Below are 16,278 nucleotides of genomic sequence, written 5' to 3'. Positions count from 1 at the left end.
TCTGTTTTTGTTGAGTTTTTTTGGAACTGGTTGGTTTAATCTGCAAATGAGGTTTTTTTCCTCACAGTGATTATCTAATGGGAGTTTCACTTGATCTCCTTGGGAAAAATATATCCTAAATGCTAAAGCCCGTGTATTAGATTGTATGACAACCAGTACCTTTAAAGGAAATTCTAGAAGATACAACTGGCATTTGCAATAAAAAACATTAAGTAATCATAACCAAACACCTGCTACTATACTTGACCTGAATTTGAGTAACTACAACATTTAAGACTCCAAAGAAAGACTCTGAGTTAACAAATAGGTAAAAAAAATATTTGGATATAATAAAATATAGCAAGTTGATGTAGCCTTTGCAGAGAATCATAGAATGATTTAGGTTGGAAAAGACCTTTAAGATCATTGATCCCAACTGTTCCCCCAGTGCTGCCAAGGCCACCACTAAAATCGTGTCCTCAAGTGCCACATCTACGTGGCTTTTAAATATCTCCAGGGATGGGGGCTCCACCTCTGCCCTGTGGCAATACTTGGGGAAGTGACTTTTCCTAATATCCACACTCATGCCCAATTGGGTGTCATCTACAACCTTACGGAGGGTGCCCAGACCCCATCACCCAGATCATTGGTAAAGATGTGAAACAGAACTGGAAAGGGCTGGTGCTGTCTGCCTGGGAATAATTCCACTGTGATCTCTGCATGTCTTTTTCCTTTGACTTCTTCCTTCATCGCATGGGAAATCAGCCAGTCGGCCACTGTGACAGAAAGTAAGGAATGTCATTTGGGCAGTTTGCTAAAATCAAGTGCCTTGACACGTCAGTTGAACTTGTCCAGATAAACCAAAGTTACTTCCCTGCTGCTTGGTCTTCTGAAATCTGGGAGACAGTTTGCTGCATGTATTTCTGAAAGAGGAGTATCTCCCTTTTACCATTAAGTGTTATAACGAAGTCAAGTGGAAAAGTGCTATTTACTGTATAATAAAACCCATCTATTGTTCATAGCCCCGAAAACCTAATAATAAAACCTTATATTTCAAGCTGTGCAAGCCAGTTGCTTATGTAATAGAACATGGTGTAATTTTCCATTTACAATTTCAGTACTGTAATAAGAAAGCAATCAAAGCATAAACAAAAGACACTTTAAACAGAGCTGCAGTTAATATTTCCATAATGGCTGTCCTTAAAAATTGAAGCTATTTCATTTCTTTTTTTCCCCGGCCTTGAATTCTTTCTCTTTAGCTCAGTCATTTAGTTAAAAGAAAATCAACTTAAAAAAGATAAAATACTGTCTTAAGCCAATTGCAGCTATCGGCAAAGAAGAAAAAATACCAGCATAATCCACAGTTAACACTTGGTGAGTTAAATTAAAGCTATTTCTCATCCTCCTTTCAGAAGATTGTGAATCTGCAGAGTTTGTGCTGTAAACCTGCAGGCAGAAGGAGAGTTTTTCTTGGTTGTACATCTTAAGGATTTAGAAGTTCATCATTTCCCAAGATTCTGCCAACACCCCCTTGATGTAACTGATCTCCCCAGTGTTTATGTGATGGAAATCCACGTGATGGGAATCCACGTGATGGGAATCCACATGCTCTCCCAACGCTTGTAGGAGGTACAAAATAACTCAGTGCTGTCCTTAGGGTTTGTGCACACCTTAAACCATGAGGATCAATGAGAGATGAGGAACCACATCGTGGCCACCACGGGCACCTGATTGTTGAGTGGAATGGGGATGGGCCATCCAAAATCCTGCTGCGTTTCCAAGGAAGCTGATCTTGCCTTCCTGCCAGTGCCATCCCCACAGCTCTGTGCTCACATGCCAGCCAGAAATGGGTCCAGAAATGAGCTTTTAAGTCAAAACCCAGAGCTCAGCAGCGATAGGTGAGGAATTTATTCTTTGGGCAGAAGCGAAGGAGGAGCCTGGCCTCAGGCCTGCCTGGAAAAGGGAAAGATTGGACAAGGTGGATCCTGTATGAAGGGATTTGCAGACACCAGGCCCCAAGTTTGGTTCTTTCCTCCTGCATTTCCCAAAGTGCAAACGCCTAGGACAGATGGTTTTTCCGGGCCCCTCCACAGCCAGGCAGCCCACGACCGTCACGGCCACCATTCACAGGAACCAGTCACAGACTCACAGAACCCCGGAATATCCTGACTCGGAGAGGTCCCACAAGGATCATCAAAGTGCTGCATAGGACAACCCAGAAAACACCGGGAGCATTCAGAGGGGAATGAGGACAATGACACGGGGTTTGTGAGGAGGAATCCGCTCATTTCGCAGAGTCTGTCGGAGCCCTGGAAGCGAGGACGGGAGCGACCCTCCCGCTCCGGGCCCGGCCCAACATGGCGGGCGGCGCCGTCTCCATGGCGACAGACACCGCTTGGGTTGCCACAGCAACGCCCACGCCGTTCCCACGGCGGCGCGGCCCCGCCCACTCCGCGCGCGCCGCCGTCACGTGACCGCGCTCGATGCGCTCGGCGTGCGGCTCCCCCCGGCGGCGGGAGCGAGCGGGAGAGCGAGCGGAGAGTGACCGCCGGGACCCGGAGGGTGACCACAGGGACCGGGGAGTGACCGCAGGGACCGGGGAGTGACCGTGGGGACACGGAGGGTGACCACAGGGACCGGGGAGTGACCGCAGGGACCGCGGAGTGACCGCAGGGACCGCGGAGTGACCGCAGGGACCGGGGAGTGACCGCAGGGACCGGGCCGTCCCGTCCCACCCCGGCAGCGACATGTCCACCGCCATGAACTTCAGCAGCAAGAGCTTCACGCCGCGGCCGCCGGACAAGGGCGCGTTCCCGCTGGATCACTTCGGTGGGTAGCGGGGCCTGTTGCCGGGCTGCCCCGCTGTCCCCCGCTGTCCCCCGCCGTCCCCCGCTGTCCCGGGGCCCGCGGCCGGCCCGGAGCGCGGCGGTAGCGCGGCCCTGGCTGTGTGTTGCAGGGGAGTGCAGCGCCTTCAAGGAGCGGTTCATGGAGTGTCTGCGGCGGAGCGGCTACGAGAGCGCGGCGTGCCGGCAGAGCGCCATGGCCTACCTGGAGTGCCGCATGGACAGGCGAGTGCAGCCCAGCCGCAGGCACACGGCGTTACTGGTGCCCGAAGGGAACGGAGGCTCCGTGGGCCATCTGCAGCTTACCTGCCTTGTGCTTTCGACCTTACCCGGCCCCTGCGGTGGGATAGCGGCGAGACCCGGGCACATTCCGCGTGCACAGTGAAGCTTTGTTTGGTTTTGTTTTCAACTGTGGTTACAAATTGAAATTTAACTTGTAGCTCGTACTCTGCTCACCCTCTGCGTGGCCTTCTCAATAGGAGCTGACTGTCTTCAAGTGTAGCATATATCTCCAAGTGTAGTATACAACTTAACCATGAATTATCAGAGCCAGTGGTATTTTTCTTGCATACACGAACACAATTGAGTCTTAATTAATGCTGAGCTCAAGTGTAATATTTTATAATATTTTGGATATATATTTGAAATATATATCCAAATATATATATCTATTTGAAATATATATATATATTTGGAGATATATATATATAATATATAATACATATTTCAAATATATATCCAACATATTTTGGATATAATTTGGCCTGTCAATCCTTTAGAAATATGTTTCAAGCAGGCAGGTTAAAAGTTTTTTCACCTCAGGTCAAGTGAAGAAAGTGTTGGTGATTGGTTTTCCAGGGATGTTTCCATTCATGCATTGCTTTGTAATGCTTCCTGTACAAGGGTGACTCAGGGAACTTTGAAAAATGCACAAATTTCCTTGTATCTAAGGAAAATACACTGCAAATCAAAAAAGAGTTTGAAATTCACTACAGCAAAGTCTAGTGGCACCACAAAGGCTGTTCTAAATCGGATTCACTTGAAAATGTAAATGGTATTGGTAGGATTTTAGGAAGCTCTTATGCAATGTGTTAACCAAGAGTCAGGTCAGTTTCTAACAAAATTCTTACTCGGTGTCTAAAATGGGGAAACAGCACATTTAATGGGAACATCAGTGTTAAGGGAAAAAAAAGTAAATTGCTGAATGTCGCTTTCCTAAAACTATATTTTCTGAGGTCTTGCCAAACAGCAGTCACTCTGTCCACAGTCTTGGATCTGTTGAGGGTAAATAATAATAAATGAAATAGAAAATGCTTCTGTTCTCTTGGTTAGAGGTTGTGTTCTCTGAAATGTTTTTCTTTTCTTCTTTTTTTTACTTAGGCAACTTATGGCTAATGAACCCCTGGAAAAATTGGGATTTAAAGACCTGATGAATGAGAAATCAGAAGAAAAACCTGAAAAGTCGTGATGAAGACAGACAACTTTGCTCCTCATGAAGGGAAAGCATAACTCTGAATGTAGTACATATTGTACGTTCTGTTCATATTGCAGTAGGAAGTGTTTCCTGAAAGAACCTTTCTTCCAAAGTTTTAATTTTTCTAAAATAAGGTTTTCCTTTGAATGAGCAAAAATACTGCCTTTGTCTGCTTTGCTCAAGTATTTCTTAACTTCTTTTTTTTTTTAATTTCTCTAGAGGCAAAACAGTTACAGCCCAAAGTGTTCTCCATGTGTCTGTAAGAACAGTGAAGTCTTATTTTAAGAGGACAAAAACCAAAACCAAACAATCCTTTATTGTGTAGGAATTGAACTACTGATTCTGTGGGCAGTGCTGTCATGCTCACAGCAGTTACTTGCCAGATGGAAATAAAGCTGTTCTACTTTAAAATTACTTTTTATTAAATACTGGCATTAGTGGGGTGATCCCACCCTGCTCTGGAAGACACTGAGGTCCTGTGGGGGTACTTGGGGTGGGGCATTTTTTCAGTCATTTCATCTTCCCTCATTGTTGGGAGAGTATTTCTAGTTCCAGACACAGGGAGTGATTCTGCTTTTATTTACCATGCCAGCAGAGTTCACCTAATCTTTTCATCATTTAACTGGGAATAGTGGTATTTCTCTTGCATATTCTAATGCAGTTGAAGTCTTTCTTAATTAATGTTGAGTTCAAGCAGAAATAATTTGGCCAGTTAGCCCTCTAGAAATGTGTTTCAAGCAGGCAATAAATGTGTAAATCTTCTGGATGTGTTTCCCACTGTATGTTCTGCCCTGTTATCCCTGCTGCTTTTGTTTTTGTTTTTAACCCGGTGAATCATTCCTCAGTGTATCTGGCTCTCTCTGCCAAGGCAGTTCTCTCTTTTATTTGGTGTCCCCTCTCTGATCCATCCCACCTCCCCTGCTGTCTGCTTTTGCTTCTGCCTCTCTCCGCTGTGCATCTGCTCATACCAAGTTCCAGGAAAGGGTGAAAGAACATTTTCTGCTCTTCAGACTGATCATTGGGGCTGAGATTTAAATTGTTGCTCTGTCTAATCTGATGGAACAGAGTGCACATAGCTCAGAGCAGGTTCCTGTTTGAAAAGGACATTTGCCTGCTGCTGCATATCCTTATTCCACTTCATTCTACTGTTCAAATTATATCCCTTGGTGAGATTAGTACATTTATAGGAAAGAAAGCAGAGATTGTATTGCAGCAACAGATACTAAAAGACATTATATTAAACCACTGAATAAGAGCTTTCTTTTAGCGATACCAAGTTAGAATTAAAATAATCTCCAGCATCTTCAGAAGAAAGAAATCAAATTTCATGCTTCTGTGCTCCCTGAATATTATAAGCTGAAGTGAATTCCTGGTAGGTCTGAAAGAACCCACCAGTGGTGGTGGAGTAATCTGGGCTGTTATCAGTGGCAGTTTCATTTTTTGGTTGTTACTCTGCCCTGTGGTTTTGGCCAAGCAGTTCCTTCAGGAGTTCCATCTGTGTTTTCCTGAGACATTGGTGCCAGCTCTGGCCTCCGGGTTGTTACAAAGGTTTTGAGGTGTTGAGTGCCGCCCTAACAAGGCTGCAGGGGTGAGAGGTTTGCACCTTTCAGCAGCCGTAAGATCACATCCTCATCGTGTCCAGACCCATGGGCAAGTCTCATCGTGTCTCCCAGCTCAGTGAGTCAGCTGCTGTCCCCTCCTGCAAGAGGGAGAAAAGAGCTGTGAGAGGATAGCTGAAAATTCAGGGGATGGGCACATCTGTCCTGGCTGTGAGCACTGGCTGCAGAAAAGAAAATGTTCAGTGGAGCTTAAAGAGAAGCTTAGAACTGCTGGGGGACATCAGACATTGAGAAGTGGTGGGGAAAATGCCATTAGTACCAGACCTGGGCTCAAACAGTTTTCTCAGCCTGCTCAAGGGGATTAGTCCCTGCAACACTGGAGTCATCTGGGGGAGTTCCCAGAATGCTCTTCAGTTAATTCCTGCCAGCATACAAATCATTAATTAAAATCTTTCCACTTGAAACCCCCCTTTTTTTTTTAGTATTGCTGGTGGTATCCAGGTTTGTGCTCCTTTAAACTGACAGTGGGGTATAAGGCAAATGGAAGCAGTAGGTTCATAGCCAACATTCCTGCACCCAAGCTGAGGAGGAACCTCTCCAGGAGCCTGCCACCACACCGGGAAAAATCTGTATTCTGGAGACGCTGCGCTGAGGTGTGTGTGCTCCAGGGGAGGCACTTTGTCAGGGGCACTGATTCCTTGGTGGAGCTGCTGAGCTGTGGGAGTGCATCAATGTTCCCGAGAGGAGCCTGCCAGGTGCTGCCCGTGTGTGCCAGCGCTGCCGTGAACTCCACCTGCTGACACACCCCGCGACCTGGAGACTGGCGAACCACTGGGAATCAGCCGGGACTGACGTACAGGCTGCCAGCCTGGATGTGACTGCACCGGTGTGGAAGGGACAGCCCGGAGCAGGAGGACGTCGTGCCTGTGTTGGAGTGAAGATCTATGTGAGCTGTTACCATCGCAATAGAAATCAATAAGCCAGGGAGTTGTAATTGTCTTTTCTGTAGCTTTTCTGCAGCAAAGCCTCATTCACACCCTAATGAGGCACCCGGCTGCTTGGGATCGGTCCCAGGGAGTCCCCGGAGGGCTCTGGATCAGCAGAGCTTTGCCCACACATTCTTTACTCAGATTAAAACCCACTCAACCACAAAGAGCTTAACCTTGATCACAGCAGTTATTTACAGAGAGAACATTGCTGCAAGTTAACCATCGTTACATCTTCCTGGGAGACCTCGAGCTCTGGCTGGATCCTTCCAAACTACGGTGACCTGCAGAACCAGGAAGAAAGGGTTTCATAAACATTTCCAGAGCTCTGGGTGTGCTTTCACACAGAAAAGCGTACACAAAGAGAGCCTCCTGCGCTTGCTCTGGAAACGGGCCATGGTCCAAAGTCCTTTGCAGGAGCACAATGAGGCCGTGCCTCAGTGCTGAGGAGGGATTGTCGCTGCGTCTGCCACCTGCCAGGACATAGCTGGCACAGCAGGAGGGGCACAGCTGTCAGCACCTTGGGGTGAATGTCTGGGGCTCTGAGCAGTCAGAGCAGGCAGTGGGTGTGGCTGCTGACCTTCATGCTTGGTCCTTCCCCAAAGCATTCTCCCCAGTTTGTCCTGCTGGCTTCAAGCCCAAGGAATTCCTTGTGGCTTGGTATTACACTTACGGTCAGTGGTCACCAGCTTGGGTCCCTTGGGACAACACGTTGTTGCTGGTGATTGTTTGCTCTTTGGGGCAGCAATCAAAACAGTTTTTACTTATTGCTGCCTTTGGTTTTGGCTGAACCAGATGATGGGCAATGAGTTAAAGCACCTCTTAAATTTCACCTCATTGTTGTCTCACTCCAAGTAGAGAACTGAGAGGCAACATCATTTTCACTGATCCCCTGGAACAAAACCTGGGTTGTAGGAGGCTATGAGAGAAGGAACAGCCTGCAGCCACTTAAAAAATGTCTGAAGCATCACTTGTTGCTGCTCTGAGAAGTGCCTTGGATGTTCTGGCTCCACTGGAGAGCAGTATTTTTCTACATTTCTCATCCATAATTCCTGGGATGGGAATGATACTTCTGCTAGTGTGCAAGGCTGCTGTCATGTCTGGTAGAATATCTATCCAGAGGACTTCAGTGCTTTTGTGCCTGGAGGAGATCCATGCTGGAAGAGATCCTTCTGCTATATCGGGAATGTTGTATATCAGGTTTCCCACAAAAATCAAAGCTCCGACTCAGATTAATTTTTAAAAAAGACTGGCAGTGTGCATACAAGGGTATATTTCCTTTTCAAGGGTATTTCAATGAAAACTGGACATCTGATTAAACTTATCCTGGTTTTGTTTTCTTTTTCTTAATGGTTCAACTTCTGCCAGTAACTGACAGTGTTGCATTTTTGTCAGGATGCAGCAGATTTTCTAGCTTACAGATTTCAAGACAAAATGCCTTCCTTCAGGAATTAAGGTGCCATATGGCTTGAAATGCATAATTGATCACTGCTCAAAATAGGAGCTTCATAGAAAGTCACTTAGAAGTCCAATGAGTGCGTGCAGGGGACTTGATAGACCTTGATCCATTTTTTTGTTTCCTGGAACTGATGATGATACAGGGACAGGTTTTTATGGCTCTTCCTACAGGTTTTGATGCTTGTGCTGTCTCTCATTATCCAGGAGATTTGGGGATTTGCATTAGCAGGTGTATCAATCTTACTCTTGCTGATTCCTGCTGGGCTTGGCTGAATGACAAGCTGGCATTCACCAAATAGCTCAACAAAGGCCACGGTTCTCTGTGAGGTAAAAAAGTTCAGCTGATCAAACCTGGTGGGCTGAATCCAGCCCTTGGTGTCCCACATTTCCCCACCTCCAGTGGGATGCCTGCACAAGCAGCTCTTCCCACACAGAGTGAGGCAGGTTCCCACTGCTGTGGGAGGGATGTTGGGGTCCAATCTGGCCACGTGTCCTGCTGCCTGGCGATGAGCAACACCATAAACCACCCTGTATTGGGGATGCTTTTCTGTCCAGGTCCTTATGAATTAAGGTAAACTCGGATAGCAGCAGTGGTGGAAAGCAGCCTGGCAAAGGAAGAGCAGGGGGGTGAAGAAAGCAAGGAGACAGAATGACCCTGGCTTTTCACTTCACCTTGATGGGTTTAAAAAGCAGGTGGTGGGAGTGCTTTTGCAGCCCCTTTGGGCAGCTGAGTCCTTTGCCTATTTTAGTAACCTTAGGGGACATGACAGCTCTGATTTCTGGAGGATTTCTGGTTTGCTTGCTGCTAGCAAGCCCTGCTCACACAGCCAGTTGTGATCCTGCTTGCAGAGCTGCTGAGCAAGGGGAGCACGTGGGAAGGCAGCAGCATGGGAGGGGGTGCTCTGAGAGGGCGTCAGTGTGCTCAATTTGCATTTCTCTGTTATTAAACCGTGCTCTGGTTTTCAGCAGGGTCTGGAAGCACCTCTCCTCAGTGGGGAAGGCAGGAGAATGGTGGCACTACTGAATCTGGGACACCAGGATGGCCCTGAGGGTTTGATGTGATGCTGTGTGCTGCAGCCATCTGCTGCCAATCTACCGAGGGCTCTTCCCCTCTGGGTTGTGCTGACAGCCCCAGGTAGCAGGGCTGGGTGCATGGAAAACAATTCCACCACACTGAGGAAGTCAGTTTTTGGGCAGGCAGACCCAGATGGGGGAAAAAATATCCCTGCTGCCACTCAGGATTGCAGAGAAGCTGCGGATCAGATCAGTGCTGAGAAAATTGCTGGTAACTCAGGATGCTGAACCAGGCAGGAACAAGACCCCCCACTGATAAATGAGCCTTCAGGGCCCATGAGCAAGCACCAAGCAGGAAATCCCAGCGGTGTAATGAGGCTGGCTCCTTGCCTCCCTTGGCTTTTGCTCTTTAGTGTGGGGGAGAGAGTTAAGTTGTGCTGCCTTCAACCCCTGGGTTAAGCAGGTTGTCTTTAGCCTTGTCCTCACCAGCCAGCCCATACAGAGCACAGGCTCTGGGCTGTGCCTGTTGTTTGGCACATCTCCCCTGCTCATGTGCATGCTCAGAGTGGTTGCTAAGGCAGCACAAATCTGTCCCCCTTCTCTGTGCTTTCCAATTTCTGTCTGATCCAGAGGTGTAGGTGTACCTGTGGTCCGTGCAGCTAAATCCCAGAGCAGGGTCTGCATGGGAGAGCAGAGGCAGTGCCGTGGATCAGGAGTGAACAGCCTGTATGCACAGACAGCAGTGGGAGTGCTACACATGGGTGGAGTGTGGGCTGTAGTTTAGTATCCTCCAACCCCAAACTGGGCTGCAGAGTGATGGAAAAGAGGGACTGTCCACTGCCACCAGGTAGGATGCAGCATGGAGGGAACATCTCTGGCAGGAGCTGCAGCCTGACCTTGTGTGAGAGGAGGTGCTCAGGCTCTGCAGGGGCAGCACAGAGCTGTTAAAGGAACTGGGTCACCACAGGGCTGTGCTGACAGGAGGTGCAAGTTCTGGTCAAAGGGACAGAGATGCTGAGCTCACTGGCTGCTGAAAAAGAACCAGGTAGGTGAAAAATGAGAGCGTGTCTGGAACATCTACCTCCATCCTTTTAGCAGGCATGGCAGGAGACTTGCAGGTGCGGTGGTGCCAGCTAGAAGGACTCATTTGAGCAGAGAGATCTTTGGATTGATGGCTTTATTTCAGCTTATTTTAGCAAGTAATAGGCAGGGGGGTGATGTTTATCACTGAAGCTGGAGCTGGCTGTACTTTAGATCACAGCTCTAATCGGCTGGACTGACTGGGACAGTAAATCACTTCAGCAGCACTAATAACACAGGGTGATGGGTGTAGTAAACCCTCTATGGCAGCAATAACCTGGTCCTGCTGGTTCTTTCACTCAGGTTGGTGCTTCTGCTCTGGTTTGTTTATTAAAGCTGCTTTACAAAAGTCACCTGGGTGACTGCTCCAACTCAGCCATTGAAATGGCTGCTCTCCTTCCATTCCCCAACCTGGCTGGGGCTCTTTTTATACCCCACTATAAAATCGTTTAGTTTTGCACCTGTTTAGAAAGGCTTTTTGGCCACAGGGGTCTCATGATGTTGTTTTCATGGCTTCTGGAGCAGGGCTGCTCTGTTGTTGCTAGAAATAATTACTGTTAATTAATTCTTTGCTGATTTTTCTTTGGCAAAGCATACTGGAATAAACAGATAAATGAGCAGCACGCTCTGTATCTCGATGTTGTGGGAGCTTTTAGGAGGCATACAGTGACATCCAAACAATCCCATCAGCAGCCAGAGGAAGGGTAGGACATGGCCCTCAACTTTCTGTGGACAAAGTTAATTGGGGGGAGGCTGAATTACCATCTCCAGCTGTTTAGCAGCTCTCTCCAGGCCATCATTTTTAATCTCTTTCTAGAGAAAAACCACAGGTTTTTTTCCATCTACTGCTTTATTCAAATCCCAGCTGAGCAGTGCTACAGCAGTGCTCTCAGCTGCCTGAGCTGGACCAGCAGCTGAAGGCAACAGTCTGTGACACGAGACTGACCACTGGGGCCAATAACTGCACTGTTTTCTCTCTTCTTCTGTGCCCTTTTGAAATGGTTTTTCCTTTTTGTCTTCTGAGGGGCTCAGGCTCTGCTGCAGAGACTTCCAGATCAGGAGTGAAGTCCTGGGCTTCATCCCCTCTGTCCTGTAGCACCTCCATCATCCTCTTTGCCCCTGGCTGGAGCAGCCCCTGGATCCCAGCGCCCAGAGCCGGCTGCAGGTGGGTGGGTCACTTCAGTCTCCACCCTGGAAGGTGACATCACACGGCTCAGTCTCCTGCTTGAATGTCTCCAAGCTGTTCCTGGAAGGATAAGCCATTTGAGCCAGGAAGAGATTAAATTATTGGAATTGAACAAAGCAATTTCCATGATAAGTGCTGCCCTGCTGTTTGCACACCGAACCTGTCCCGCTGTGTCTCTGACTCAGACTGAACTGATGACGTTCTGCTCTGAATAATCACTTTGACTTTGTTTTTGGAGGAGCTGATCCCCTGATGTACGAGTCTCATCACACACATGTTGGCTTTCTCCATACAGAGATTCCACAGGCCTAAGTGTCTCAATTTGGATAAATGCTAAAAGCAGTGATGTACCACAGACGTAGGTGAACTGTTGACTTCCTTGGACTAATTTCATCTCCTGTGTGTGCAGGAAAGAGCCTGTCACTGGACAGTAGAAATCAGCACCACTCCAGCTGGTTCACTGCAGCTGCTATGGAGCCAATTCCTTCAGCTGCCTCCTCCACGGCATATTTTACATCATAGGAAATGGGTTTGGTGCAACAACAGGACTGCTGCTGAGTTATTTCTCTTACACTGAGATTTCCCCAGGTGCCATGAAACACATACAAATATCCAACATCTTCAAGCCATCAATTACCCTCTCTCTCTCTCTCAGATGTATTTTGGCTCCAACCATGCTGTCTGAGCAACTGAGCAGCCCCTGCAACCACTGCTCGCCAGAAGCAGGCAGAAGAGAAACTGAAAGGGTGTCCTGATCACATGAGGGGCTGATGGTTGGAGAAGTTTTGTGGTAACATGGCTGTGAGAGAGCAGTGATCAGCTCTAGGGTGTTGCAGAAATCTAAAAGAAAAGCTATTTTGGTCTGAACCTGCCCCGCCTTGTCCTCATTCTCCCCAGTTCTGCTTCCCTACAGAGGATCTCTGTGGTCTGGTTTGCATGGTGGTAACTGCATGACTGTAAAATCATGAGAGCAAAGGATTCCCCTTTTTTTCACTCTGGTAACACTGGGCTGCAATAGAATTAACCACTATGCAAATGGAAAGAAACCCTGATCTGCAGATCACTCTGCAGTGAGACACTTATAGTGCTGCACAACCCTTTGTCTTCTTTGAGGGCTGCTGCAGGTGCAGACACGGGACATCACAGTTCTTTTTCCACCCTCACATAATTTTCTCCTGCATCATCCTCTTCAACTCGATCCACACATCCTAACCACACAGATGCTGAGTGTGCTTTTCCCTGTTCCACACAAAAACAATCCCACAGGCTCCATACAGCAATTTCCCCAAAATAAGAGAAAGTTGGCATTGGTACTGGGTTTTTGGTTCAAGAGTTTTTTAAACTGCCCTGGTCTGAGCTCTCTGCTCTGTGGCATCTCTCCCTCCCAGCTATACCCACTCTTGATTCAACTGGATAACCCAGAAAGCTCTTTCTTTTTTAAAAGAAAAACCTCTAGGATTGGTTTCTTCCTTTTTTCTTTTTCTTTTGAACAGGAAACCGATACTGCAACGGAAACGAGCCGCCTTAACATGGGTTTGGGTGCCAGTGCTGCAGCTCGTTCACACAAACCTCCAGCTGCAAGAGCTGCCTCCCCTGTGGTGCTGAGGAAGCCTATGGAATCCTGCCTGCTGGTGTATCTGCTACTCCAGAGTTTTGCTTGAATGCAGTTGCCGTGGCATGAATTATTGATATTTCTGCTCAGGTTTGCTGTTCACGCAGGAATTTGTAATGCTCCCCCCACGCTGGGCTGTGAATGTGCTCCCAGGTCACATCAAGGGTTGTGTTTAACACCCTTTCACTTGCATGGCTGTGACATTGACTTAGCCATTTCAGGGCCAGGGCTGCCAAATTAACTAAACCCCAGGGTAAACAGCTCTTTGCTGACAAAAGGCAGCCTCGGGGTGAAAGGAGCTGATACGGAATGGCAAAGAGAAGGTACGGATACGTTTGTGCATTTTCAGGGCGTCACCACAAAGATGACGGAAAGGTTTCTAGGAATTTCTGAGTGTTCTTTGCCCTGACCTCAGCATCTGGCATTTCCAGAGGCTGCCCTTGCTGCCACTGTGCTTAGCACCTCAGGAGATCGCATTAATAACCTCTGTTTCTAAGGCAACAACCTTGTGATTTAGAAAAGACTGAGTTAAAAGTGTGTGTGTTTACAAACAAACACATCTCACACATAAATATGTAAGTATTTACATGCATATGGATATGAATTTATGTCAGACCTCCAAGTCACTTAGCAGTGGAGAGACAGGAAGCATCTGAATGAGGGTGGTGTAGTGACAGCGATAAACCATCTTCAGAGAGTTTGGTCAGAGATTTCGCAAGAAGTAGGAGCAAATTCATTTAGGCATTCCCTGAAAGGTGCTACCCACAGGAAAAGCGTGGGGCAAAGCTCAGAGCAGGGAACAGTCTGACATGGATGAGCCTGAGCAGTGATGCTCATCAGCCTCCACCAGCCCTGCAGGGGCAACCTTTGCTCCTTACCCCCTCTGAGATATAAACTGAGATGCAATCCCTGGTCTATGACAGGAATCACAATCCTCAGGAGTCAATGTCCATCAGGAGAACCTCAGTGCCTGCCCTGGATCAACACTGTGCTAAACGACACTGGGGCAATACTCAACCTCTTAACCTTTGATAAGCCAGGAGTAAATTTACAGAGATACCCTTGTAAGTGTGAGGTCGGCTCAAGCCTTTGATTTTCTGTTGAATAAAAGTTTATCTTCATTTCTGGCTCATTTAGTTCCAACTTTTCTCCCTGTCTCTCCATGTTCCCTCCACCCACGTGGGCTGTTGTTTCCCCATGTGAAGTCTGGAGTAATTGTGATGAGACTTAAATGCTGAGGATGCTGCTGATCGACCCTTGCTGGCCCTGCTCTGCTGCTCTGCCTGTCCTTTATGAAACTCTCCCCTCTCATCATTGACAACAGGCTGTGTTTTATTTGATTTTATTACAAGATATAAATTTCTGTCTGCGGCCCTGGCTTCCAGCACGCGGAGGAGAAAGAGGAATTGCCTAGCAACCAGGAGAACAAAAAATTAAGAGAATCAATAAGTCTTAATGGAAAGCTAAACAGAGACTTTCAAACCAAACTCCCTCCCTGCCCCCAGCCCACGGTAAGTTCATGATGATGTGTGGCATCCTGGCTGTTGCATTTAGTATTCAGCAAAAGCCTCTTCTGGAAAAGCCAAAGTGCAAAAGAAAATGTGCTCTATCCTGGGCTTAGGTAAAGCTCTGATCCTGTAGCATTTACACTGTCCAGCTTGAGCACAGCACAGGTGGTGTGGAGGGTGAAGGTACTCTGCTGAGCTGGTTTCACTCTGAGGGTGTTAGAAGTCAGTGCTCCAGGTAAGTGTTGGTGACTCAGAGGCTGAAGAAGGTGAGGGTCTGAATACAGCAACTCAGTTTCCCCACAAAAGCTCTGTGAGGAGGATTATGCCTTTGGTTAGGATGGGAGTGAGTTTTCAGACATCATCAAGCTATGTGTGTAAAACCAGCAAACCCAGCATGACACTGGGTTGAGTCAGTAAGGAACAGTCCAGCATCAGTTTAAAACAGTCAGAAATAAACCTGGATACAGTCACCTGTCTGGCAGCACAAATGCAAAGGTCATTTAGGAAAATATATTCCAGGCAAAGAGAGCATTGTAAAGGTACCAGGTCACGTATTTAAGGGGCTATTTTCTCCCACAAAGTGTTCTCAGGAACCTGCTCACATCCTCACGTTCGCAGGATCAAGATGGTGGTTTGGTGGTGGAAGTTTTCCAGGAACTACTGGCAGCCTCCTCCTGCAGATGCTCGTGCACACCCTGAATCTCATGGGCAGCATGAATGGCACGAGCTGAGCTTGCAGGAGGGCTCTGCTTTGTTGGAAGAAGCAACGTTGGATGATTTAAATGGGGACTTGCTTTGCAAGACCAAAACTGTTGTTATAAGCAGAGGGGTGTGAACCACAAACAGGACATAGCAGCATCACAAGTGACCCAGGCTTGAGAAGAAGGTTTCAGCAGGGGTTAAAGAGGCACAGCTCTGAGCCTTTCCTTGGCCAAAAGCTTCCCACATCCTGCCCCTGAGGGACACTTTAGTCCTTGGCTGGCAAAACAAGGAGTCTTAGCCCATAGATGCCATGATATGCACAGCCATGATGACACAAGGATGTTTTCCCCCCCGATACTCCCTTGACACCATGGAGGTGTGAAAAACGTGGGAAGACACTTGGAGGACAGTCCTGCCAAGACACAGACACGGGAGCTGCTGGTGATGTGCAGGGACAGCAGTGAAGGAGGAGTGTTTTGGAGTGCGTGGGGCTACTAATGAAACCTTCACAAGTACCCCCCAAAGCTGCTGATGTTAGAGGAGCATCCCAAACGTGCTGCTCATGAACCTGCCAAGGTGCTTGAGGGGCAAGGCCCTGGCCGGTGAGAGCCGGGGCTGCTGCCAGCCGCCACCTCCCACAGGCGAAAACCCCCGGTTCCCAGCGGCTCCAGCATCCCCTCCGCGGGCACGAGTTAAACCAGGAGAGGCAGCCCGGGGTGCCGGGGACAGCCGGCGGGATGGGATGCCCTGCAGCTCGGGGACCCCCTCCCGGGGGTAGGGGCGGCCCCGGCGCCGCGCTGCCGCTGGAGGTCGCGGGCGAGCGGCGCGGGCGAGGAGCCGGCAGCGCCCGCTGGAAGCGGAACCGGCGGCTCCGGCA

General features: G+C 48.2%; 1 protein-coding gene across 1 annotated transcript; it reads left to right on the top strand.

Moving 5' to 3' along the window:
* Positions 1–2,525: 2,525 nt before the first annotated feature.
* COX19 (cytochrome c oxidase assembly factor COX19) lies at positions 2,526–5,058 on the top strand. Its single transcript, XM_066329702.1, has 3 exons — positions 2,526–2,808; positions 2,936–3,047; positions 4,203–5,058. Exons 1-3 carry the CDS (start codon positions 2,727–2,729, stop codon positions 4,288–4,290), a joined length of 282 nt encoding a protein of 93 aa, XP_066185799.1. The 5' UTR covers positions 2,526–2,726; the 3' UTR covers positions 4,291–5,058.
* The last annotated feature ends 11,220 nt before the right edge of the window (positions 5,059–16,278 follow it).

The sequence above is a fragment of the Sylvia atricapilla genome, chromosome 15, assembly GCF_009819655.1.
Source record: "Sylvia atricapilla isolate bSylAtr1 chromosome 15, bSylAtr1.pri, whole genome shotgun sequence".
In the NCBI taxonomy this organism is placed as follows: domain Eukaryota; kingdom Metazoa; phylum Chordata; class Aves; order Passeriformes; family Sylviidae; genus Sylvia; species Sylvia atricapilla.
The sequence above is the reverse complement of the archived record's forward strand: the minus strand, read 5'-3'. Positions and strand labels throughout refer to the sequence as shown.